General features: G+C 44.8%; 1 protein-coding gene across 1 annotated transcript in view; it reads left to right on the top strand.

Moving 5' to 3' along the window:
• Window positions 1-27665, top strand: part of AR (androgen receptor) — a 383424-nt gene that overhangs the window by 330956 nt on the left and 24803 nt on the right. Inside the window, exon 4 of the mRNA XM_040322905.1 lies at window positions 9315-9599. Coding sequence (XP_040178839.1) covers window positions 9315-9599 — 285 coding nt within the window. The remainder of the gene's footprint in view (window positions 1-9314; window positions 9600-27665) is intronic.

The following is a 27665-nucleotide window of genomic DNA, read 5'->3' as shown; positions in this document are numbered from 1 at the left end:
GAACAAAATTATATCTAAATATACAACTCGCGCTAGAAGTACATATAATAGAATATAATAAAAAAAATTAAACGTGTCACATGTGAAGTTACAGCTGCTGTACACAAAGTGCTAACACTTGACAAATAGATAACTAAAAAGAATGACAGAATTACAAAAAAATGGTAGTGAATAATGTGCTCCAAAACTCAAGGTGCGCCACACTCCCTCCTGTGTCTCCACTCACCGGATGGAATTGACCCCTAGATTTTCAGTCTGGGGGTCGTTCAGGCTTTGAGATGTTGGCCAGGGAGGGCTACATGACATCAGTATACCAAGAAGATCTCCGGTATTTATAACCATCATATGTGGATCATGATGCCCAAAATAATGAAAAGAAAAGGGACCCTAGTGAACTACTGTTAAACAAATAATTTATTGCGCAAGTGGACAGGTACTTACAAACTGAAGGTTAAAAATAGGCATGGATTCAGCAACAGTTTAAAACGGCAAGAAAACGCTGCCGACGTGCGTTCCATTTGAAAACCGGAAGTGACTTCTCGCGGATTCGGAACCGGAAATTACGTCAATGCATTTCGCCCTCCCACAGGGCGTCTTCAAAGGACCTCTGTTTTTGGGTGGAATGCGCGGCGGCGGCGTTTGCTTGTCGTTTTAAACGGTTGATAAATCCATGCCTATTTTTAACCTTCGGTTTGTAAGTACTTGCGCAATAAATTCTTTGTTTAACAGTACTTCACTATGGTCCCTTTTCTTTTCATTATTTTGGGCATCATGATTCATATATGATGGTTATAAATACTGGAGATCTTCTTGGTATACTGATGTGACTCAGCCTTTCCTGGCCAACATCTCAAAGCCTAAACGACCCCCAGACTGAAAAGCTAGGGGTCCATTCCATCTGGTGAGTGGGGACACAGGATGGAGTGTGGCGCAACGTGAGTTTTGGAGCACGATAGCACTTTAATATTGGAGCACATGATTCACTACAGAATATAGTCAGTATTGGTATGTGGTTACGTGATAATCCCACCTACCCTTACGGCCTACCAGTATTGGTATGTGGTTACATGATAATCCCACCTACCTTCATGGCCAGAGTTATATGGACATCCCTCCAAATTATTGAGTTCAGGTGCTTCCAATGAATGGTACTTAATATAGTATACATTGACATTTTAGAGCTCTAGCCCTGGCCTCCAGCCAGTCCTGAGGAACTCTAGCCCTGCCCTCCAGCCAGTCCTGAGGAACTCTAGCCCTGGCCTCCAGCCAGTCCTGAGGAACTCTAGCCGTAGCCTCCAGCCAGTCCTGAGGAACTCTAGCCCTGGCCTCCAGCCAGCCCTGAGGAACTCTAGCCCTGGCCTCCAGCCAGTCCTGAATGACCTTCACCCTAATGAACACCTACGGCATGAATTGTAATGCCAATTGTGAGCTAGGTCTTCAACATCATTACATGACCTCACAACAGTGCACAAACTCTCAAGCACACCTTCAAAAATCTTGAGGAAAGCCTAGCTTTCTAAAGGACACAGAATATGGCCAATATTGTTCATCACACCTACCTTTATAGCCAGAAGTATATGGACCCCCCATTCAAATGATTGAGTTCAGGTGCTTCCAGTGAAGGGTATTGTTAATATTATAGTATACAAAGACATTTTAGACAAGGGTGCTCAGTTTTGGGAATATCCTTTTCTTTTCCACCACGACTGTGCCCCTGTGTACAAAGCCAGCTCCATAAAGACATGGTTTGGTGTGGAAGAACTTGAGTGTCCTACACAGAGCCCTAGCCTCAATCCTACTTAACACCTTTGGGAAGAATTTGAACTCGATTGCGAGCAAGGTCTTCTCATCAAACATCAGTACCTGACCTCAATCCCACTGAATACCTTTGGGATCAGGTCTTCCCATCCAACATAAATACCTGACCTCAACCCCACTAAACACCATTCAGATCAGGTCTTCTCATCCAACATCAATACATGACCTCAACCCCACTGAACACCTTTCAGACCAGGTCTTCTCATCCAACATCAATACATGACCTCAACCCTAACATCTTTGGGATGATTACTAACTCAAATGGACACACGTTTTCATAAACACCTTCCAAAAACTTATGGAAAGCCTTCCCAGAAGAGTGGAGGCTGTTATAGTTGCAAAGGGGGTGAGGTGCAGCATCATACAAATGCCCATGGATTCAGAGTGGGAAGTCCACAAAGCTCATATAGATGGCTCGATAAGGTGTCTTAAAACCTTTATGCCGTGCACACATGATCGGAAATTCCTACAAGAAAACTGTGGATTGTGTTGCATACACACGGTCACACAAATCTTGTCAGAAATTCCGACCGTTAAGAACGCGGTGACGTACAAGACGTACGACGAGCCAAGATCAATGAAGCTCAATAGGCAGTTCGGCTCTTATGCGTGATTCTGAGTATGCGTGTCGGAATTGCATACAGACAAGCAGATTTTTCCGATAGGAACTTTTTCCGTTGGAAAAATAGAGAACCTGGTCTCAATCTTTTGTTGGCAGAAATTCCGACAGCAAAAGTCTGATGGGGAATACACGCGGTTGGAATTTCCAACCAAAAGCTCACAAATTTTTCTTGGAGGAAATTCCGACATCAAAAGTCCGATGGAGAATACACACAGTCAGAATTTCAGACCAAAAGCTCACAAATTTTTCTTGGAGGAAATTCCGACATCAAAAGTCCGATGGAGAATACACACAGTCAGAATTTCAGACCAAAAGCTCACATTGGACTTTTCTTGTCGGAATTTCCGATCGTGTGTACGTGGCATTAGTCATAGTATAAATAGGTAATCTTTCAAAGATTATTTGGACCCTCCTAGATATATCCCTAGCAGGGGGATTGCACATTTATTTTCAGACTATCTGAATTTTTTTTATGTTTTTCACTTATGAAGTACCCTGCATGTTCCACTTGCTGCTTTTGGCTGTAAATGCACCTGCGCCATATACGTACTGACTTTTCAAGAATGTGGACATCCCATAAATTCTTGGGGTGCGGAGGCTGTAATTGTATACAGTACACATATAGCTTGTGAGCTCTAACACTTGGTTTATCAAGCACATCAGCCTGGAGTCCATATCCTAGGGTGACAACCCTGCACCTGCTTCATGAAGCATAAGAACAGTCTATTACAGGCAGGCTTGCCAAGCAGGAAAATTAGTGGAAGGTAGGCTAGTTCTTTTATTATGTTATTTTTTCATTTTGGGTTAAGATGCACTTTACAGCAATCTTGGCCAAATCATGGGTTTGCCAATAGTCTTTTTCCATACTGTCAGTTGGGTGCAACAGCCAGCATAATTACTAAATCTTCACAAGAATTTTCCACTTTTCTTCCTCAGTTTTTTTTTTATATATTATGCCAGAATCTATAGTATTTGTCAGAAGATAGTGGCATATAAAAACCCTCTTATTTTTTTGGAGGCTTTACAAATGCCCCCGTCAGAGACCTTTAGACTCCGCCAAATTACTCATTGTTTACAGACGTTGTGTCGAGATCAATGACTTATGAAAATTAGGGGCAGATCCACAAAAGAATTACGCGGGCGTATCTCTTGATACGCCGCGTAATTTCAAATTTTGCGTGTCGTATCTTTGTTTTGTATCTACAAAACAAGATACGACGCCATCTCGGCTCGATCCGACAGGCCTACGTCTTAGTACGCCGTCGGATCTAAGATGCATTTTTTCGGTGGCGTTTCCGTCGAATTCCGCGTCAAGTATGCAAATTAGCTAGTTACGGCGATCCACGAAGTACGTCCGGCTGGCGCATTTTTTTACGTCGTTTGCGTTCGGGTTTTTACGGCGTATAGTTAAAGCTACTGTTATGAGGCGTACTCAATGTTAAGTATGGCCGTCGTTCCCGCCTCGCATTTTAAATTCTTTACGTCGTTTGCGTAAGTCGTTCGCTAATAGGGATTTGCGTAGAATGACGTCACCGTCGTGAGCATTGGCTTGTTCCGGGTTAATTTCGAGCATGTGCACTGGGATACCCCCACGGACGGCGCATGCGCAGTTAAAAAAAAACGTTGTTTACGTCGGGTCACGACGTATTTACATAAAACACGCCCCCATCACAGAGATTTGAATGGCGCGCCATTACGCTGCCAAAGATACACTACGCCGCCGTAACTTACGGCGCAAATTCTTTGAGGATTTGAAAGAAAAAAATAAGTTACGGCGGCGTAGTGTATCTTAGATACGCTGCGCCCGGCGTATTATTGCGCGAAGGTACGTGGATCTGCCCCTAAATGTTTAAAGTGACTGCTTTTTTTTTTATCTTAAAGTGGATGTAAACCCTCCATACACCCAGTGAAGTGAACAACCTCAGATGATACACAGAGATGAACCAAATCCCCCTACATAGGTTTTACATCCATATCTGCTGTCTTCACATTTATATACTGTTTAGAAGGTTCAGATCGTGTTAGGAGATTTTCTCTTCCTGTTTAACACAGAGTGTGATGTCTGGGCATACAGCCAATATAGCTAACATTGCTGATTGGAGGAAAGGCACACACCCCCTCTCCACATAGGCAGAGACTCTCAGAGGCGTTTTGTAACATGGCCAGCTCCCTGCTAATCTATTTATAACAACTTCCCCTGACAGAAATGTCAGGCTACTTTTATCTAAGTTTCTGAGAATTTGTCAGGAGTTATCAGGCTGATAACAGAGGAACAGTTCAGGAGAGAGCTACGGGACTTAGCTCTTTGAAGAGAGATAACAAAATACTGCAAATATATGTGCCCAGCTCACATTTCATGAATCGGGTTTACATCCACTTGAATGCATTCTATGCATTAAGATAAAAAGCCTTCTGTGTGCATCAGCCCCTCTCTTACCTGAGGTCCCTCTAGATCCAGCGATGTTGCAGGAGTGTGTCGACTGACTGGGACTCCCCTCCTCATTTTCTGAGACAGCAGCGAGGTGCCATTGGCTCCCGCTGCTGGCAAAGTCTGTGAGCCAATGAGGAGAGAAGGGGTGGGGCCGTGACTCCGTGTCTGAATAGACACACAGAGCTGTGGCTCGGCTCGGGTGCTCCCATAGCAAGCCGCTTGCTGTGGGGGCACTCAACAGGAGGCAGGGGTCAGAGCACCAGAGAAGAGGACCTGGACTGCACATGGCAAGTATGCGGATCAGGGTTCTAAACGCTTACCAACTAGCTTGGGAGGCAGATGTAGGGGAACTATAGATGAGGATGTCTGGATCCAGTGGTTGACCATGGTGCACAAAGGAATTGTAAATACTTCCCTGGTGGATGTGTATTACAAAGTATTGTCACGATGGTACCTTGTACCCACACGGTTGGCAAAAAATCTACACTGATGCATCACCTCTCTGTTTCAGAGGTTACGGCCAAGAAGGAAGCATGCTCCACATTTGGTGGACATTGAAAAAAAGTGTAATTTTCACGCCAAAAATAAAATTATGTGTAGTGAAAATCACGTGATAAATGAATAAATACAAAAGCTGGTGGGGCAGATCCACAAAGGAAGTACGCCGGCGTATCTAGTGATACGCCGGCGTACTTTCAAATTTCCCGCGTCGTATCTTTGTTTTGAATCCTCAAAACAAGATACAACGGCATCTGGGTTAGATCCGACAGGCGTACGGCTTCGTACGCCTTCGGATCTAAGATGCAATTTTTCGGCGTCCGCTGGGTGGCGTTCCCGTCGTAATCCGCATCGAGTATGCAAATTAGCTATTTCCAACGATCCACGAACGTACGAGCGGTCGTCGCATTCTTTTACGTCGTTTCCGTTCGGGTTTTTTCGGCGTATAGTTAAAGCTGCTATTTGGTGGCGTACGCAATGTTAAGTATGGCCGTCGTTCCTGCGTTTAATTTGAATATTTATTTTTTGTTTGCGTAAGTCGTCCGTGAATTGGGATGGACGTAATTTACGTCCACGTCACAAAAAATGACGTCCTTGCGACATCATTTAGCGCAATGCACATCGGGAAATTTAGGAGCGGCGCATGCGCAGTTCATTCGGCGCAGAGACGCGCTTCATTTAAATGAAACACGCCCCCTACTCGCCGCATTTGAATTCCGCGCCGTTACGCCGCTTGAGATACACTACGCCGCCGTAACTTACGGCGCAAAATCTTTATGGATTCGAACCAAAGCCAGGTAAGGTACGGCGGCGTAGCGTATCTCTGATACAATGCGCCGGGGCAGATCTTTGTGGATCTGCCCCATAGTATTTAATTCTAAGCTGCTCCCCTGTGAAATGGAGCGTATACCTCCTATTTAATGAATGTTTGGGTGATAGGGGGCGCTGTTTAAGAAAAGTTAGTCACTAAAATAATCTGATGGCTAATACAAGTGGTGGGTGAATCATAAACTTAATTTGATCCCAGACATATATTCCAAACAAATGGTGAATTGTTTGCTGGCAGTGAGACAAATAAAAATGTGAATAAATAACCAAATATATTACTGTTGTTATAAGTGCCGAATAGTCAATACAATTTACTATAGGGTAAATGTGTCACAAGTGAACAAACACTAAGGGCCTAAGGGCCTAATCCTCAAAAAAATGGCGCAACGTAACTTTTTCCATTTAAGTTACACCGCCGCAAAATCTCTAACTAAGTGCCCGATCCACAAAGCACTTACCTAGAAATTTTGAGCGGTGTAACTTAAATCGGGCCGGCGCAAGGCGTTCCTCTTCTCCAGGGGGCGATTACCATTTAAATGAGGCGCGCTCCCGTGCCGGCCGTACTGCGCATGCTCATGACGTCATTTTCCCGACGTGCATAGCGCAAAATTACGTTACGTCAGGCTTTGTGGATTGCGACGGGACAATAAAGTTGCGTCGGGTAAAAAAAAAGATACGGCGGCAAAAAAAAAATTCAAATTTAAAAAAAATCGCGTCGCGAGCAAGAAAGGTCTGTTTTTACAAGGTGTAAACAGTTTACACCTTGTAAAAGCAGCCCTAATTTTGTGTTTGCAAAATTAAATTTACGGAGAAAAAACGAAGCTGAAAAGCTTTGTGGATCTCCGTAAGTCCTAATTTGCATACCCGAGGCGGCATTTCGACGCGAAATGCCCCCAGCGGCGGATGCGGTACTGCATCCTAAGATCCGGCAGTGTAATTCAATTACACATGCCGGATCTTCATCCTAACTATGGGAAACTGATTCTGTGGATCAGTTCCATAGTTAGGACCAGGGATACAACGGAGTAACAGCAGTTACTCCGTCGTATCTCTTTTGAGGATTTGGCCCTAAGCAAACATAAAAAACTCAAATAAAAGGAAAGAAAATTCCAAAATGAATGGTGAATTTCTTGCCAGTAGTGAAACAACATATATTGGTTGATTGGATGTCACTGAACTAATTATTTAAGTGCCACTGAGTAGATTTTGATATACTTGAAATAAATCTTCTTAATCAATTAGTGCCTTTGAGTGCTCCTTCACCATAATCGACACCCAAACGGGCTCAGATAGTGGTAATGCGCTTACCAGAACCATAATGCATCCACAAGACCCCATTGGGTGGAGGCTCAAGAGAATGAAGAGCTAACGTGACTCCTGATACTGTAACAGGCGCCGTCGCGCCGCCTGTTATCTGTAATAGCAGGCGATTTCAGCGCCCTAATGCGTTCCGTGCAGAAACGCATATGGCGCTTGCGCGATGACGTCATCGCCCAGCGTTTCACACTGCACCTGCCCCCTGCCTATAAAGGCATTTATTCAAAATAGAAATGCTCTATTATTGACAGCCGTACCGGCCACGCTACTACAGGCAATATTATGGCCAGCTAGCAACAGACCTTCACTGCGTCCAGCCTGCCATCGCTGCGGACAATCTGGGAGTTCTTCCTTGCTGATGCCCTACACTAGGGACTCCCTTGCTGCTAAACACTGAAGCCCTGCAAACGGATAAGTAGCAATTGTGTCACTTGTAGTTCTACAGAAAGATCTGCTGCATACTTTCACCTAAAACAATTTCTGTTACTGTATTTATTATGGCCTATGCCTATTAACATACTACTTGGGATAGACTCTTGTGCCTATAGCTCTTTGCTAAGTGAGTGAGTGAGTGAGAAACTTATATAGCGCAACAAATGCAAACTTAATCGCCTCAAGGCGCTGGCGACCAGAGTTGTACAGGACTTTCAGAAGAGGTGGGTCTTCAGTTTTTTCCTAAAAACCCGATGGTTTTCTTCCATGCGGATGGTCGTGGGTAGAGCATTCCAGAGCCGTGGTCCTTGGACCGAGAATCTATGTTCTCCCTTAGATTTGTAGTGAGATTTGGGGATTTGGAGAAGGTTTTGGTTGGTTGATCAGCTTTACCCTGTGTACATTTGTGGGTGAGGCAGAGAGTTTTGAATGTCACCCGGTCCTGTACGGGCAGCCAGGAATATCTTAAAGGGACATTTACTCTCAAATTACCTCAGCTATATTTGCCTCTCATATGCAACTATTAGTTGTCTCAACAACGCCTATTTACTACGTGCTTGACATAAGTGCTCCCTTTTTATGGGCCTATGCCCTAAGTTGCGGAACATGTTCGCGTAAACTTTTCTATGCTAAGGATTGACGTATTTCATACCTTCTCCCTTAGTGGCCTAATGCACAACGCTATGTAATACTGATAAACGCTTGCATACGGTTGTGCATTGGAATCTTTAAGTGCATACTATAATTTTAAATGCTAAGCTCTGGTCCCATGTTGTAATGGGTCCAAGCTCAGTAGCTGAACGCCTATCTCTATGTGAGAGAGAGATGATGTAGAGAACCCCCAAACTCCTGTTTGCGTGGAGTGACGCCTGGGGCTTAATACTGAATTCTCACATAAAGAAGAGCATTGAACTCCTTGCTAACCGCAGTTGTGGTTCACTCCCGTACCCTAGAACTGTTACAGATACCCAGTCACCCATGAATATAGTATGATTCCACAAGCTAAATGGTCTTGCATTAACCACAACCCTCCTTCCACTCTATTTTTCCAACTCTACCCAACGATTCCCAGTTTGGTACCATGCTTGCGAAAGTTGTTCTGTTCTTCATGACAAATACAAAGGGGAATATCCCAGATAACGTGCAATATGAAACCCTAATGTGTACTGTACTTTGGTAATAAGGATGCTCTGTATAAACTTTTGTCAGGTTTAAAATGATATATGTATCCCTATAGAATTAAAGGAGTAAAGAATACTAAGACTATTACACAACTGTGGAATGACCTTGTGATCTGACATGTTTTAATAGCCAGCTGAAAACCCCAATAAAATAATAAATACACATTTTGTATTTCTGTTTCTGCAGCACGTAAACTGAAGAAGTTGGGTAATCTGAAGGCTCAGGAAGAGTTGGAAGGCTCTCCAGGACAGAGTGAAGGAAGAGAGATGCCAAACATGTCCATTCCACAGCTTGAGGGCTACAGCTGCCAACCAATTTTCCTTAACGTGCTAGAGGCTATAGAGCCTATCGTGGTATGCTCTGGACATGATAACAACCAGCCTGACAGTTTTGCATTGCTGTTGAGCAGCCTCAATGAGCTCGGAGAGAGGCAGCTAGTGCATGTGGTGAAGTGGGCAAAGGCATTACCAGGTATGAAATCCTTTTTCAGAACATAATATTGGAAAGAGTGACATAATACCTGTCTGTTTTGGATTACTCCAGTTTCACAAGTTATGGCATTGATTTAAACTATATTTATTTTATTTTTTGTGGCAAACTTAAATAGGAGGAGCTTTGATAGGTGTATGCTGATACCCTATATGGCCCAAAGTATGTTGAAACCTGAGCATCACACCAACCATATGGCCTAAGGTATCTGGTAACCTCTCAAAAAAAGTTGGAGTTGAAGTGATCACTCAGTTCTCAGTGCTTCATGAGCAGAGAGCTGGTGACTGTCATTCACTGCTCTCTGCTCTGCTCCCCACACTCATTGGAGTGCTGGGCTGTAGAGGGGGTGGGAGCGGCTGGCTCAGGTTCCCAGTGGCTTGCTGAGAGGCAGAGCCAAGATCCAGTCCAGGCTCCTGTGTTGGTCCCAACCATATGGCCCGATGTCAGCTTAAAACAGGTCATAGGAGTATAGAACTAATATCACTCCTGTGATCCACAGGAGTACAGCCAAACAAACTTTGACTGTACTTCTCTTATGCTACAGCATAAAAAGACATTTTAGATCAGATTAGATAGATTGTGCTCTTCCCAATCTAGAGGCCACATTTTGGGAAGACCCTTTCCCATTCTGGGAAGACTGTGGTCCTGTGCACAAAGCCAACTTGTCAGGTTTCTATGGTAGTGAGCCCTTGTAGAAAGCCAACTTGGGGTTCCCCAGGGCACAGCGTTTAAGCCCCAGTCTGCTTCCTCACCAGGGCTCCTGATGGTGGGATTGGATTTACAGCAAACAAACCAGGTCGCAGCCACCAGAAAACTGCAGGCTTGACCGTAAAACAACTCCATAAAGACAATGATTTGACCAATTTGTGCAGGCCACTCAAGTTCCTCTACAACCAGTCATGAAGAACCCTAGTCCCTACTCAACATGATTGGGGTGATATGGAACGCCAATTGTGAGCCTGCTGTTTCCAGTTTAAGAAAAACCCTTTCCTGTTCCAGCATGAGTCTGTACTAAGTGTGCAAAGCCAGTTCCATAAAGACATGGTTTAACCAGTTTGAAATTTAGGTACTCCAGTGACTTGCACAAAAGACTGGCGTCAACCCTACTTGACACCCTTTTAAAAAGTTGGAGTGCCAGATGTGAACCAGGCTCTCTCATCCAACATCAATACCTGGTCTCGGAAATTTTCTCTTGGCCAAATGGACACAAATTCTCCCAGACAATCCTCTCAGAAGAGTGAAGGTTATTATAGCTGCAAAGAGGGGCATTTCCATATGAATGGCCATGGTTTTAGAATAGGATGTCCAGCAGGCTCATATTTGGTGTGATGGTCAGGTGTCTACAAACTTTTAGCTATTACAGTTACCTTTTTTGCTAAAGCTGGCCATAGGATATTACATTTTCTTTCCTGCAGCCGTATGTTAATGGGGGAATCCCACCCATGGAGCTATTGTGTTCTCTCGGCAGTTGGAGCCCATCTTGGCTAGGAGAATACACAGTAATAATTGCTAGTGGCTATAGCCGCTGGCAATAATCGCATGGAATATGTGACAGGCTGGTTGTACCCAAGTTGATCGATTAGTCAACTTGGGTACAATCAGTCTGTCCATACATGGGAACCATGATGAACAGCTTTAAAGTTAATATTTAACAAATTTAGTCTCCACGCCACAATATACAGGTATATATATTTCCATTGCCAACAATTTGAAGACAATCAGGCTCCATCTCACATTGTTATTGTCCATCAGGTTGAGTTTCTCTTTCACAAAATTGACATCTAATAGAATGTTAGGGTTCCACTAGGTCAAGAAGCCAAACCAATGAGTGAGAAATTATGAGATAAACCTCATTCTCACATAATTTCTTGTACACCAGATCGAATTTCGCAAATAGGAGATCTAGGAAATCCAATAGAACACAATGTACCGCTCAAAGAAGATGTCAAACTAAAATAGTGAGACAAGCTTCTGCTCATCTAAAGACTTTTATATATTAGAATGAGCTTAACTCCAGGCAAATATACAGCAAACATATAAAATAAAGCAGCCCTGTATTGATACATCATTAAATATATTTTTAATTCAAACAGTGTTTAACTGGGTATTCGCCTCCTGCAGCAGAGCTCAGGCTGGAAAAGGGGAAAAAGCAGGACAAGGAACCATTTAGTTGTGCTGCATGGGTTCACAAGGAACATGCTGATAAAAGGAGCGAGCAGAGAGATGAACTTATTGGTCTACCGCTTCTCCTTCATTTTACAGTCAAAGGATGGGGAGGTAAAAGACTTAGAGCGGAGGTTCCGCTTTTTAAAAGCCAGCAGCTACAAATACTGCATCTGCTGATTTTTAAAATATGGACACTTACCTGTCCAGCGCGCCCGCGATGTCAGCAGCCGAAGGACGAGCAATAGCTCATCCCTCGGCTGCTCCCACCGCCATCCTCGCTGAGGGAAATCGGGAAGTGAAGCGTTGCGGCTTCACTGCCCGGTTCCCTACTGCGCATGCGTGAGTAGCGCAGCGCGTCGTCACTGGTCCCCGCTCTCTCCTGGGAACAGTGTGTTTCCCAGAAGACAGTGGGGGGTGTGGGGATGCCGCATGAGAGCATTCCTGGAAGTGGGTGCAAATACCTGTCTTAGACAGGTATCTGCACCCCCCTGAAAGGTTCCAAATGTGACACTTTTCCAAAAAGTGGAAGTTCCATTTTTGGGTGGAACTCCGCTTTAAGTGTTACTTATAAATGTTAGAAAAAGTCTCCTGCCATTTCAGACAGAGCTGTGCTGGGTGGCTGCGCAAATCTGAGGACTAAATGGACAGAAATACATATCCTTTGGCATGCAAAACAGCATATATAAGGGTTAAACATGTAAGTGTTAAATGCTCTTTAGGTTTAGTCTGGTACAGTGCTGGCTCTATCACCTACCTGTGCACACTTTTTAATCCATCTCCGATGCTCTCCTCCTGACTGAAGCGCCAATCCGTTGGTGGAGCCTTGACCTTATAACATACAGTACAGGCACATTAGACCTGTATTGTACATTGAAGCTAGAATGCCACCACAGCTGGTTTCAGCTAAAAGTGGCAGCTGCAGTGGACTGGTCCAGCAGGACAGGAGGGACTCAAGTAACTATAGACCGGTAAGTTTAACTTCTATAATCAGGAAACTACCAGAGAGTTTAATAAAAGACCACATAGAGGTGTAAAAATATATTTTAAGCAACAGACAGCATGGATTCATGAAAGACAGAAGTTATCAAAGATATCTAACTTTTTAAGGAGGAGGTAGATAAAACCTTGGACAGAGGGGTGGCAGTGGACGTGGTATACTTGTACAGAGGGGTGGCCGTGGACGTGGTATACTTGGGCAGAGGGGTGGCGGTGGATGTGGTATACTTAGACATAGGGGTGGCTGTGGACGTGGTATACTTGGATTTTGGAAAAGCGTTTGGCACAGTTCCACACACACGGCTCATGTGTAAGGTAAAGTCTACAGGATTGGAAATATCAGTTTGTAATTGGATAGAAAACTGGCTAAAAGACAGAATTCAGAGAGTAGTGGTTAATGATTCTTACTTTGAATGGTATATGGTGGTTCACCCTAAGGTTCAGTGTTGGGACCCTTACTTTTTAATATATCTTTATAAATGATATTGGGTCTGGGATTAACCTCCCTGGCGGTAAACCCGAGCGTGACTCGGGGTTGGTTTTTCATGTTAGGATCGGTAACCCCGAGTCACGCTCGGGGTGGACGTGCAGAGTGTGCAGCGGCGCGGCTTACCTTCTCGCTGGATCCACAGGCAAGTTACTCACCTTGTCCCTGGATCCAGCGATGCCACCCCGCTGTGTGAGCGAGCGGGACCTCCTCGCTCGATTCACAGTCTCCGTGTGCCGCCGATCTCCGTTCCCTGCGACGTTACGACGCACGGGAGCGGAGAACGGCGCCAAATTCAAAAAAGTAAACAAACACTTTACATACAGTATACTGTAATCTTATAGATTACAGTACTGTATGTAAAAAATACACACCCCCCTTGTCCCTAGTGGTCTGCCCAGTGTCCTACATGTTCTTTTATAAAAAATAAAAAATGTAATTTCTGCCTAAAAACTGTAGATTGTCCAAAAGTGTCCCTTTATGTCAAAAATGGTTTTAGATCAGCTAGAAAACAGCAATAATAAATTATAATCACTTGCAGAATTGTGCGATAGCGATTTGCGGGGAAATTCGTCATAAAAAAAAAAAATAATGACAGCGACAATTCTGCAACTGAGCAAATTTCAGTGATTTTGAGTTGATTACATTATTGAATAATTTTTATTTTAATTATATTATTACTTGCTATAATTATTTATAATTATTTATTATATTATAATTTAAAATTTTGTTTTTAAAAAAATGTCATACCCGGGATGCCTATTAGATTCTTGTTTGGTCAGATTTAAGTGAGTTATTCCTAAAAATTACAGGCCTACAGTATAAAACTCCAAATTTCCTTGCAAATAATTGTACCGCTTTCAGCATGTTTTTTCAGACCGCCAGGGAGGTTAAAAGTACTAATTCTGTCTTTGCAGTGGAATAACGTCCTTATAGGATGTCTCCAATTTACAAGCCAACCTGTTGATAAATGTAAAGGTATGCACTTGGGGGCTAAGAATATGCATGCATCATACATCCTGTGGGGGGGGGGGGCAGGTTGCAGTCATATAACTGGGGGAATCCATAGTGGAGAAGGATCTGGGGGCTTTGGTAGATCATAATAGCATGCGAGGAGAGAGGGAGGGAGAGAGAGAGAGAGAGAAAGAAATTAGTGTTGAGTTATTCACTTTAAGGGCACTCTTTACATCTAGAGGAAAAGAGATTTCATCTCAAAATATGGTAAAGCTTCTTCACAGTAAGAGCTGTCAAAATGTGAAATAGACTCCCTCCAGAGGTGGTTCTGGCCAGCTCAATAGATTGCTTTAAAAGCCTGTATTCTTTCTTAGATACACATAATAGAACTGGATACTAACATTTATAGGTAAAGTTGATCCAGGGAATATCTGATTGCCTCTCGGGGGATCAGGAAGGATTTTTTTCCCCTGCTGTAGCAAATTGGATCAAATTGGATCATGGTTTGATGGGGTTTTTCGTCTTCCTCTGGATCAACTGGATATTAGGATTGTATGATAAATATTTTTTTTATTATTGGTTGAACTAGATGGACTTGTGTCTTTTTTCAACCTGACTATTTATGTAACTACTGGAGGAAGGAATAAGGCAAGTATTTTTCTATATGGGTATGGTCTAGCGTGCAATGTGAACAATCACATTTCTGCATAGCTCTGCTAGTGCCACCGTAATCCTGCCTCATCCTGACGGTCTTGTAGAGATTTTCTCTTAACATATCTACTTGCCAGCTACTGTGCAGGTGTCATCTCTATCCGGCAAGTTATTGTGGCAGCTGGGCTCAATCATAATGCAAGTATAGGCAAAGATGCCTAAGACTGTGAACCAAGATGATGCCTGCTCACCTAAACCACAATCTTCTACTGGGTCTACACCAGATATCTTTGAAGAACTGCCAAGTGATGTACCACGTATGCCCCCAGACTCCCACTTCATCCAGTCAAGATACCCAGAAGGAGGAAAGAGAACTTACATTGAAGGAGGAACTGTGTATAATTCAGTCTAATCATACATCGCTAATGTGTAGAGTCTTTCAAAAGATTTGGGCCAAAATGTCTAAAGCTGAACGGCGCTTGGGGCCTAAGGTTTCTGGAGGACATCATGCACCCTGTGCCTGCCATATGCCACTATCTGGAGGCCAAATTTAGGCACCTGGATGATAAAAATGATCTGGAAAACAGACTTTAATGGAACAATATATGACTGGGAGGCCTGGCCAAGATGGTCTATGGCAGTGATGGCCAACCTTGGCATCCCAGATGTTTTGGAACTACATTTCCCATGATTCTCATGCACTCTGCAATGTAGTTGAGCATAATGGGAAATGTAGTTCCCAAACATCTGGGGTGCCAAGGTTCACCATCACTGGTCTAGGGTATCCATCCAGAGGAATTCTTGGAGAAATGGTTCATTCACGAGTTTGGCAAGGCATTCCCATCTCCCAGTTTTGCTAAAGAACAGGCACACAGAGTGTCGGGACAGCCTTCTTCATCAAGTCAACCTCCCTGCCCGATAGGGATGAAATTGCAAAAGAACAAAAACAAGAATATTACATATGGATAAAACATACATAAAGGCCCAAATCCATATTCAGAATACTTCAGATTCAGAATACTTTATTAATCCCAAAGGGAAATGAGAGAATTATGTGGTGTCATTATACCCCGACTGCCGAAAATCCTTTTTTTGTATTTTATTTTTTTATAAAGCGAGGCACAGAATAATATGCCCTGGAAGCCAGAATGAATTAGGTCACAAGAGGCCTACGTGTTGAACTCTTCATCATTTACTATTCAACTGTAGTTGAGGCACAATGACTCTTGCAATTACAACAAGCAGACCTAGTAACAAAAAAAAACTATTTTATCTATCTGCCAATTGGCTCGATTACGGTGGGAAAAATTAGACGAGATTTAGCTTTTCCCTCCTGACTAGATACTCCTGTACATCCTAGAATAGAAGTTGAGGATGCCAAGAGTGCTGGTGTCTGACCCAATATTGATCAAGGAGGCCTTTGCACACTTATGTCCAAAAGAAGTTGGTCTACCAAGTTTACTAGAGTTTTATGAGTCTTCTAAAGCCTCGTACACATGATAGGATCGCCAGAGGACAACGGTCTGAAGGACCGTTTTCATCGGTCAAAACCGATCGTGTGTGGGCCCCATAGATTATTTAACCTTCGGTTAAAAAAATAGGAACTTTGCTTTAAAATTTAACCGATGGACGCCTAACCGATAGGTCAAAACTGATCGTTAGTACGCACGACCATCGGTTAAAAATCCACGCATGCTCAGAATCAAGTCGACGCATGCTTGGAAGCGTGTTTTTAACTGATGGTGTGTAGGCGCGACGGGCCATCGGTCAGCTTCATCGGTTAACCTATGACAACGGTCCTTCAGACCGTTGTCCTCTGGTTAACCTATCGTGTGTACGAGGCCTTAGGCATGGTTTCTCAAAAATGATACTAGGTCTTCTGCCTATATTCAAGATATTCTAAAACAGTATGCATTTTTGATGGCAGACGGAAAGCGCGACTGGGTCTTCTTGTAACTCGTAACCTACTTATGTTTCTCTATATTCCTCTTCCCATAGACATAGTGACCTTTAAATCCAAGCAGTGTGAATGGGGAGGGGGCACTGCAAGGGTCACTTTATTTTCCCGGAGTTGGACATTAAAGCTTTTAAAAACCTTAACATCCTGTAAAAGGCGTTCCATTCTGACCTATGTACAGAAAGTGCAGCGCTAAGTGAACATGAATTAACGATAAAGGTGATATGTAACCCTCCTATTTATGGATTGTCAGTAGTGTACAGTACTCAATACAATAAACACCAAAAATCCAGCGCTCGATGGGCAGGAAAAAGCAGACTGTTCAGATTGCTGTTAAAACGTTTATTGATGCTTCCACAAATCGAAAAGCAGTTAATATAATTGCTGGATTGAAACACAAAGAAAAAGAGCGGTGTAAATAATAATATCACCTGGCATCCATTGCAAAACGGAGCTGAAACCAGTCTGTTATGAATCAGCACATCTTCCTAAAGCATGGGGATGGAAGAGGAGGCGGCCGCTAAACTGGCTGATATCAGGATCATAGAAAACGGACACTCCGATGGGCCTGTAGGTGGTGATCCGACCGATGGGGAGACGGAAGCGGTGAGCACTGCAGGAACCGCCGGATGATACGCCAGCCAGTGACAACGTTTCCTTAAAAGTTCCGGTCTTCCATTTCCGGTTTCCCCCTGCCAGCGTCGCAGCTGGCCTGTCGTCACTGGCCGGTGACTTGTCGAGCTGGTTCCTCCAAAGAACATTGCTTCATGATCGCATTGATTATCCACTTGCCGACCTCCTCATGTAGATATACGTCAGCAGAATGGCACGGACAGGCACATCAACGTACCTGTACGTGCTCTGCTTGACGTGGGTGGGGGGTCCGATCGGGACCCCCCCCCCCGCTACATGCGGCGGTCGGTAAGCCTCGGGGAGCGATCCGGGACGACGGCGTGGCTATTTATTTATAGCCGCTCCGTCGCGATCGCTCCCCGGAGCTGAAGAACGGGGAGAGCCGTGTGTAAACACAGCTTCCCCGTGCTTCACTATGGCGGCGCATCGATCGAGTGATCCCTTTTATAGGGGAGACTCGATCGATGATGTCAATCCTACAGCCACACCCCCCTACAGTAGTAAACACACACACAGTGAACACTAAATGTTACAGCGCCCCCTGTGTTTAACTCCCAAACTGCAACTGTCATTTTCACAATAAACAATGCAATTTAAATGCATTTTTTGCTGTGAAAATGACAATGGTCCCAAAAATGTGTCAAAATTGTCCGAAGTGTCCGCCATAATGTCGCAGTCACGAAAAAAATCGCTGATCGCCGCCATTAGTAGTAAAAAAATAAATAAAAATGCAATAAAACTATCCCCTATTTTGTAAACGCTATAAATTTTGCGCAAACCAACCGATAAACGATTATTGCGATTTTTTTACCAAAAATAGGTAGAAGAATACGTATCGGCCTAAACTGAGGGAAAAAAAATGTTTATATATGTTTTTGGGGGATATTTATTATAGCAAAAAGTAAAAAATATTGCATTTTTTTCAAAATTGTCGCTCTATTTTTGTTTATAGCGCAAAAAATAAAAACCGCAGAGGTCATCAAATACCACCAAAAGAAAGCTCTATTTGTGGGGGAAAAAGGACACCAATTTTGTTTGGGAGCCACGTCTCACGACCGCGCAATTGTCTGTTAAAGCGACGCAGTCCCGAACTGTAAAAACCCCTTGGGTCTTTAGGCTGCATATTGGTCCGGGGCTTAAAGGGGAGTTCCACCCACAATTTCACTTTTTAAATATAAATACCCCTGTAATACACAAGCTTAATATATTCTAGTAAAGTTAGTCTGTAAACTAAGGTCCGTTTTGTTAGGTTGTTAGAGCATTTAGTTAGTTTATAATCTAGAAATAGACCGTGGCCATCTTAAGTGTGGGCATCATGAAGCCAGACTGTATGACTTCCTGGATTTTAGCCTTGCAGATCTCGCACATGCTCAGTGCTGCACAAGCGATGTAATAGGTTTCAGTCAGGTTTCCATAGCAACGGGAGTGTCAGAGGAAGTTGCCGCCCCTTCTCTATGCAAATAGGCTATTTGCAAGGACTACTGGGATACATGATGCCTATCCCAGAAACCCTTGCGAATAGCCTTGTGACTTAGTAGCCTAGGCTAATAAGGAGGAGGAAGTAATGAAGGACTACAAAATAAAGGTATTTACAAGCAACAAAATACATAAAAATTGTCCATTCTGAACACTATAAGATTAGGGCATGCAGCACAGACAAACATAAAAAAAATGGGTGGAACTCCACTTTAAGTGGTTATTCATATCACTTTATTTACTGTTTATGATTGGGAATTCATGTGGAGTTTTTGAGCACTTGACTGAGGATCGGGAGATTGTATTGAGTCCTGTACACTACTGACCATACATAAATAGAAAGGTTACACATCACATTTATCGCTTGTTCACGTTCACTTAGCGCTGCACTAATTTGGTATTCGTTTTTGCATTATCACATAAAAGAAGTGTGGGGGTGCTGGCAGCTTTCTCTATAATTTTTTATTTATTTGTTGGTTTTACGTAGCAGCTCACAAGGTTCTGACACACATCTACGTACAGAAAAGTTTTCTTCCAATTCTTTACAGCCAAGCCAATTAGGGATCGGCCAGGAGAACCGTTTTGTATTTCGGGGAACTAGTAATAGTTCTATGGTGACTTTATAACCACAGGAAATAAGGGTATCATTATTTTTTATGTGCTGTATCTGTTGCATTTAACCATATCATTTTAAGAAATTAGAAAGGAAAGAAAAGAAATTCAATAAGAGTTGTGCAACAGGGGGTTTGCATTTCGTAAGCAAATTGCCAAGAACTCCGCTCTTCAATAACAAGTAGAAATGTATTTATTTATTTTTTAATGGTCTAAATAATTGATGATGATGATTTCTTTGTAAAGCTGAACTCCATCCAGATCTAAAAAGTTAAAGACTAGTGCATCCTGTATTAATAAATCTGTTTATTTTTTTATACAACAAATTGTAAGCTTTAGAATTTGACTGGTATCATCCTTTTGCAGTCCCCCCCACAAACCAACAGCAGAGCTCAGACTAGGAGAGTGAAGGGTAGTACAGGGAGCCAATCAAGTGTCATCAAGGAGCGAGCTGACAGAAGAGGAGAAGGTCATGCCGCGTACACACAGTCATTTTTTGTGATGAAAAAAAACAACATTTTTAAAAACGTAATTTAAAATGACCGTGTGTGGGCAAAACGTCGTTTTTTTGTCTTCTAAAAAACGATCCAAAATTTTTTCGAGCATGTCGTTTTTCAAAATGTTGTTTTTTGTGTCATAAAAAATCACCGTGTGTGGGCTAAAACAACGTTTTTAAACCTGCGCATGCTCAGAAGCAAGTAATGACGCGAGCTTGAATGGAACAGAGTGCCGCCGTACGTGCTGTACGTAACCGCGCTTTGCTAGAGCTTTTTGAAAAAACGATGGTGTGTAGGCAACGTCGTTTTTTAAAATGAAGTTTGAAAAACGTTGTTTTTTTTCATGATAAAAAAACAACGTTTTTTTTCATGATAAAAAAACAACGTTTTTTTCCAAGACAGAAAACGACCGTGTGTACATTCGCCTCACCAATCTTCTGCTGCTTTTTTACTGTTCAGTCACCAAGATGGGGGACAGAGCCAGTGCTACCACTAGGCAAACTAGGCAGCCACCTATTCATTGATGGGCACTGGGGAGGCTGCATTTGATGGGGGCTGGTGAGGCTGCATTTGATGGGTGCTGGTGAGGCTGCATTTGATGGACGCTGGTGAGGCTGCATTTGATGGGGGCTGGTGAGGCTGCATTTGATGGGGGCTGGTGAGGCTGCATTTGATGGGTGCTGGTGAGGCTGCATTTGATGGACGCTGGTGAGGCTGCATTTGATGGACGCTGGTGAGGCTGCATTTGATGGGTGCTGGTGAGGCTGCATTTGATGGACGCTGGTGAGGCTGCATTTGATAGGAGCTGGTAAGGCTGCATTTGATGGGGGCTGGTGAGGCTGCATTTGATGGGGGCTGGTGAGGCTGCATTTGATGGGGGCTGGTGAGGCTACATTTGATGGGGGCTGGTGAGGCTGCATTTGATGGGGGCTGGTGAGGCTGCATTTGATGGGGACTGGTGAGGCTACATTTGATGGGCGCTGGTGAGGCTGCATTTGATGGGGGCTGGTGAGGCTACATTTGATGGGGGCTGGTGTGGCTGCATTTGATGGGGGCTGGTGTGGCTGCATTTGATGGGGGCTGGTAGGCTGCATTTGATGGGGGCCGGTGAGGCTGCATTTGATGGGCGCTGGTGAGACTGCATTTGATGGGGGCCGGTGAGGCTACATTTGATGGGCGCTGGTGATGCTGCATTTGATGGGTGCTTAATTAAAAAGGTGGGTTATACATGGGCAGGGAAAATGAGGTTTCACCTAGGGCGTCAAAAATCCTTGCACCAGCCCTGATGGGGGATAGAGGACACCCCTATTTCTTAAAGTAGCTGCAAACCCCTACATATACCAACTGATTTGCCCCACAGGAGGTGAAACAAATCCTCCTACACATTGCTTTTTTCTCAGAGAGAGAGTATGTGCAGATACCACCCGCCCCTCCCAGTTCCCACCCCACTACCCACCTCCAAGCACCATCCCTTGGTTCAACCCCATAGCCACCTCCCAGTACTGCCCCTTTTAGAGAACACAGTATCAGTCAACCTGTGGTGCTAAGTAGTTTGTATGGAATTTGTTATTGATAACAAGAACAGTAAAATGGTTCCCCATCAGCCAGAAACAATAGATTACTCCAGCAACCATAGATCTCCAGCAACAAAGCGCCCCCCCCCACAGTAGCAATAGATTTGCCCCAGCAACAATAGACCCCCATCAACAACAATAGTTCTCCTAGCAGCCGGCATCAATAGACCCCTCCCACAACAGGAAATCCCCCCCCCCCCCAAAAAAAAGATTCCCCCCTCCAACATTAATAGATGCCCCAGCAACAACAGACCCTTCAGCACACCCCACCACCCCATACAATCAGTTCTGGACAGTACAGTTGGGCCCAGCTCCTGAGAGCACCATCAATTTATGTAGCTCTTTACATATTTACATTCACATCAGTCCCCGAAGGTTACAATCGAAGGTCCCAAACTCACATTCATACACATACTAGGGCCAATTTAGACACAGGTGCTAAATAACCCACCAGCATGTCTTTGGAGTGTGGGAGAAAACCGGAGTACCCGGAGGAAATCCACGTAATCAGAGGGAGAACATGCAAACTCCAGGCAGGTAGTGTCATGGTTGGGATTTGAACTGATGACCCTAGTGCTGCTAGGCAATAGTTCTAACCATTTAGCCACTGTGCTGCCTGGGTAATCTAATATATAAAGTAAAATAATGGTCATAAATCTTACAGATTGTATTTTAGAATTCTAAAATACAGACTAAAAAGTAGCCAAAAAAACTCTTTACAAAAGTACCGTATTATCTGCAACTTTCTCTCCTCTACAGATGTTAGAATTTCAGAATTTACACAGTATTTCTGAGCTGCATGCAGGGTACGGGGATCTGATGCCACACACTGAGCAGCATAGAGCAGAGAGCTGGGTGTAATCGGAGTCCTGAGTGGAGGAAATAGACACACACACACACACCAATACACAGTTTAATAGGGAAACATGCACAGCTGAGGTTGTTTGCTGGAGGGGGTCAGAAGTGACTCATGCAGATAGCAGAGGAAGAAGAGAGAGATCAGACAGACATCACACTGGGTTCTTTGGATCAAGGCAAGCACACACTATAGAAGGATATGCTTTGTTCATTTTTAATTTTAGAGGTGTACAACCACTTTAACTTCAAACGTTGTTATTCTCCGGACTACCGTATTTATCGGCGTATAACGCGCACTTTTTTCCCCTTAAAATCAGGGGGAAATCGTGGGTGCGCGTTATACGCCGATCCCCGCTGTCTCTGAGCGCCGCCGACAAAGACCGAACGGAGCCGAGTGTACTGCGCACTCGGCTAGGCTCGGCCACGCTCGGCTCCGCCCGCAGCCACGCGAGAGAAGCCGAACACACCGGAAATCCGGCTCTGCGCAGCTCGACCGAGGCGCCAAACACACAACGCTGCAACCCCCCGGCAGACGGACGCGACGGACACCGACAAGGCTGGACGGACCTCGCGCAAGGCCGCAGACGCCGGACAAGGCCGCTGATGGATGCCAGGCAAGACAGCAGACGGACACCGACAAGGCTGGACGGACCCCGTGCAAGGCCGCAGACGGACCCCGTGTAAGGCCGCAGACGGACGCCGGGCAAGACAGCAGACGGACACCGACAAGGCTGGACGGACCCCGCGCAAGGCCGCAGACAGACGCCGGACAAGGCCGCCGATGGACGCCGGGCAAGACAGCAGACGGACACCGACAAGGCTGGACGGACCCCGCGCAAGGCAGCAGACGGACACCGGACAAGGCCGCCGATGGCCCAGGGCAAGACAGCAGACGGACACCGACAAGGCTGGACGGACCCCGCGCAAGGCCGCAGACGGACGCCGGACAAGGCCGCCGATGGACGCCGGGCAAGACAGCAGACTAACACCGACAAGGCTGGACGGACCCTGCGCAAGGCCGCAGACGGACGCCGGACAAGGCCGCCGATGGACGCCGGGCAAGACAGCAGACTAACACCGACAAGGCTGAGCATCCAAAATGTGGTGAAGTGCGCGTTATACGCCAATAAATACGGTATGTGCAAATTTAGGACATGTCTTTTCACCCAGTTACCTAGACAATCGTGGAACCCTCTTTCAATTCCTAAGGCAGAATCTTCTACAAAAGTGAAAAGTTAAAACCGATAAAAATCAAAAGGCTAAAACTTTCAGTCATACGGAAATTGACGTATTAAAAGAAAGTAGTCATACTATTCAGACAAGCCTCGCTACGGAAACATTTCAGACACAGTAGCTGGTCAGCAAATTATCCGGTTCAGTTATACAATCAGCAGTTATAAAAATCGAAATTCATCAGACGAGAGCTGAAAAGCGCTCCGAGGTCTGCAATAGAGCTTATTAACACAATTTACATTTATAAGCAAAGTTTTAACCAAATTCTCGTGTGTATTGAGCCTTAGAGGAAGAACAGCTGTTTTTTTCTGAACGTAACAACGCCATGGTCAACTTTGATTAAAGAGGACGAAAAAAAAAAAAGGAAGAGAAAAACATTGTAGTAAGAGGAGTGAAGAAAATGATTATACTCTCGGAATACAAAAATGGGGCTAATAGGCTCAGTCTGGTCCGGAGTCTCCCTTGCCTGATCCACATAACTAACTCCTGCAACCTCCTCCTTATGGGGACTACCATACAGACAACTTAAATAGTGATACATACTATGTCCAAGACACAAAAATAATAATATTGTTGCAAAGCCATGTTTAAACTATTCAGCACCAAATGTCGAAAAAAAAAAAATTAAAACATCAAAGCTGCCATACTTGGTCGGACTAGGGGGGATTCTCCAATTTGTAGGGATACGGCTCCATCCAGCTAACACCCTTTCTCCGTAACATACATTTCGGAACTTATTTTTTATTTTTTTTGGAGAACACCTCCATGCACCAACACTCTAAAGCCCCTACATCACCGTAACTCACCCCCTGTATGCCCTAATACTCCAACACTCTGCATTCCTCACTATCCCAAATTTTTCACCCCTGTCCCTCCTTTACCAGAACTCTTCTCCACTTGTACGCCTTATACGCCAACACTCTGCTCCCCCTCTACGCCCGATACGCCAACACTCTGCTTCCCCTCTACACCTGATACGCCAACACTCTGCTCCCCCTCTACGCCCAATATGCCAACACTCTGCTCCCTCTATACACCCGATACGCCAACACTCTGCTCCACCTCTACGCCCAATACGCTAACACTCTGCTTCACCTCTGCGCCCAATCTACGCCCAAAACACCAACACTCTGCTCCCCCTCTACGCCCAATATGCCAAGAGCTTTGCTCCCCCTCTACGCCCAATACGCCAGCGCTCTGCTCCCCCTCTACACCCAATATGCCAACACTCTGCTCCACCTCTACACCCAATATGCCAACACTCTGCTCCACCTCTGCGCCCCCTCTACGCCCAATACACCACCACTCTGCTCCCCCTCTACGCCCAATATGCCAAGAGCTTTGCTCCCCCTCTACGCCCAATATGCCAACACTCTGCTCTCCCTATACGCCCAATACACCAACGCTCTGCTCCCCCTCTACGCCCAATATGCCAACGCTCTGCTCCACCACTGCGCCCCCTCTTCGCCAACCCTCTGCTCCCCCTCTACGCCCAATATGCCAACACTCTGCTCCACCTCTTCGCCAACCCTCTACGCCCAATATGCCAACACTCTGCTCCACATCTGCGCCCCCTCTACACCAGATACACCAACACTCTGCTTCCCCTCTATGCTCAAAATGCCAACACTCTGCGCCACCTCTACGCCCAATATGCCAACACTCTGCTCCCCCTCTGTGCCCCCTCTGCACGCCCAATACTCCAACACTCTGGTCCCCACTACCCCACATTCTGCACCTCCATCACAACTCACTTGTACCCCCTGCAACCCTTGGATAAACAGCACCCCCAGCAGTCATATCTGAGCTGTTCCCATAACATTTAAACATCATACTAGACAGGTCCCAGTCTCGTACATCTTTGTTCAGTAAAGCATGAAACACATTGCTCCACTTATTGGTACTCCACAGTACCAGCCCTTCCAACAGTGGAGGAACATTCAGAATTGTTTTCCAAATAAATCCAAGTTTATTAAGATGTAGATAAAGGTATACAAACATTTATAACAATGGGTCAACATTCCCCATATAATCAATGGCAAAAACAGTTACATTTATCCATAGCGACTACATTCCCTTCCGTAGGTGTATCCCCAGGCATAAGTAAATAGAAATAGGCACATCCCAGACCATGGACAACATAAAAAAACGTATTAATCGACAGCTCTGCCTGCTGGGACCCAAGTGACCCAAGTGACTCCCGCCCGTCCAATCCCCCTCTAACTCACACCTCAGTGTCGGTGCCTCAGGTTGCATCCATACTTTCGCCACCGCCTTCCTAGCCAGGAATAACGTTTCATATATAAAGATTGCTTGATACTTTTCTGTATCTACATCAGGTAACACACAACTTTGGGTCCATGCCCACCGGGGTTCCCATATTATCGTGAAGAAATTGTGTCACCTGCAGCCAGTATGCCTGTGCATCCGAGCAGTGCCATAACATGTGATAAAACGAGCCCTCTTCAGCTGCACACATGGGACACAAAGGGCTTCTTGTGGTTTGAAATGTTGCCATTCTCTGCGGTGTAATATATGCTTGGTGTAAGATGTACAACTAGGTTAACCTGTCTGACAGCTTAGGGGACGCAGCCTTAACCCCCTCCAGTATCTCATCCCACTCTGTGTCATCTATGGGGCCCAAATCTCTCTCCCATTTTAGTTTGGCTACCTGCGCTATCTTGCTGGTCCTACGCCTCCTGATAACATAGTAACAATTGGACGTGAGCCCAGCCGAATCCTTCCCAAATATCACATCCAACACCTGCGGAGTGCTCACATCTATACCGTCCGAGCCCAACTGGGCTCTGAGGGCATGCCTGAGTTGCAGATATCTAAAGTGAAGCTGTGGTGTGAGGGAAAACTCCTTCCTGAGTCTGGTGTATGGCTTTAGGCCCGTATTTGACATGACCTGAGACAAAAATAGTATCCCGTACGATGCCCATACCCCAGGATCAGGTACTGTGTCTAGCTCAGGCATGTAGCTATTTTTCCATAGCGGGGTATGTGAATGCATGTGATTCCTGCCTTGTTTTTTAAGGGCAACGTCCCATACTTTTTGGTGGTGTGTCAGCATATCTGCCCCGAATCGGGTATCCTTGCATCCTCCATGCCCCCTCCTAAAGATTGCCTGCACGGGAGTGTGAAAAGGGCTATCCGGCTTATTTACAGACTAGTGATCTATATCTCTGCGACTCAGACGTGTTAAAATAGTAAAGGTGAGACATTTGTGATGCTATGTAATAATCCTGTATGTCAGGGAGAGAGCACCCCCCCTCCGTGTTCGGGTTTTGGAGTATACGCCATGCCAGCTTGTGTCTGCCAGAGCCCCACACAAACGAGTTTAAGATTGATTCAAACTGTTTAAAAATCTTAAGAGGTATGTAAAGGGGGGCATGCCAAACCATGTATAGAATTTTAGGCAATAAGATCATTTTAATCAGGTTTATTCTACCCATCACCCCTAGGGGTAGCTTGAACATTCAGAATGTTACACATTTATTTGGAGTATGCCGGTCATAAAGGGGAATCCATGGATTATGATCCTCTTAGGGACTCCTCATTTGACTAAGCATGGGAGAATGTCAACAGTATACAGGATTGTGCACACTGAAATTATACACTGCTTACTAGCGTTTTTTAACAAAAGCAATTGTCTATATTTTATACATGTGTCCCAAATGGAGCCTAGAAATGGGGCGAAAAGATGGGGTCCACTTGGCTCCTGCGGCACCTTCGCCAAATATGGGATAGATCTCCATACAGCAAAGAAAGAGCAAGAAAATTGATCAACAGCATAGAAGCCAAGGCAGGTGGTCAGGCATAGGATGATGCACACACAATGGCAACCGAGCAAGACAGGCAGCAGTGCATGGGTCAGAAAAGCCTAGCATAGCCAGGGATTGGCTGGCAAACTGGCATCGTATACAGCTGCTATGGAAGACAGACAAGTCG

Source organism: Rana temporaria, chromosome 9 (genome assembly GCF_905171775.1).
Source record: "Rana temporaria chromosome 9, aRanTem1.1, whole genome shotgun sequence".
In the NCBI taxonomy this organism is placed as follows: Eukaryota; Metazoa; Chordata; class Amphibia; order Anura; family Ranidae; genus Rana; species Rana temporaria.
Note: the sequence above shows the minus strand (reverse complement) of the source record. Positions and strands in the feature narration are given on the sequence as shown.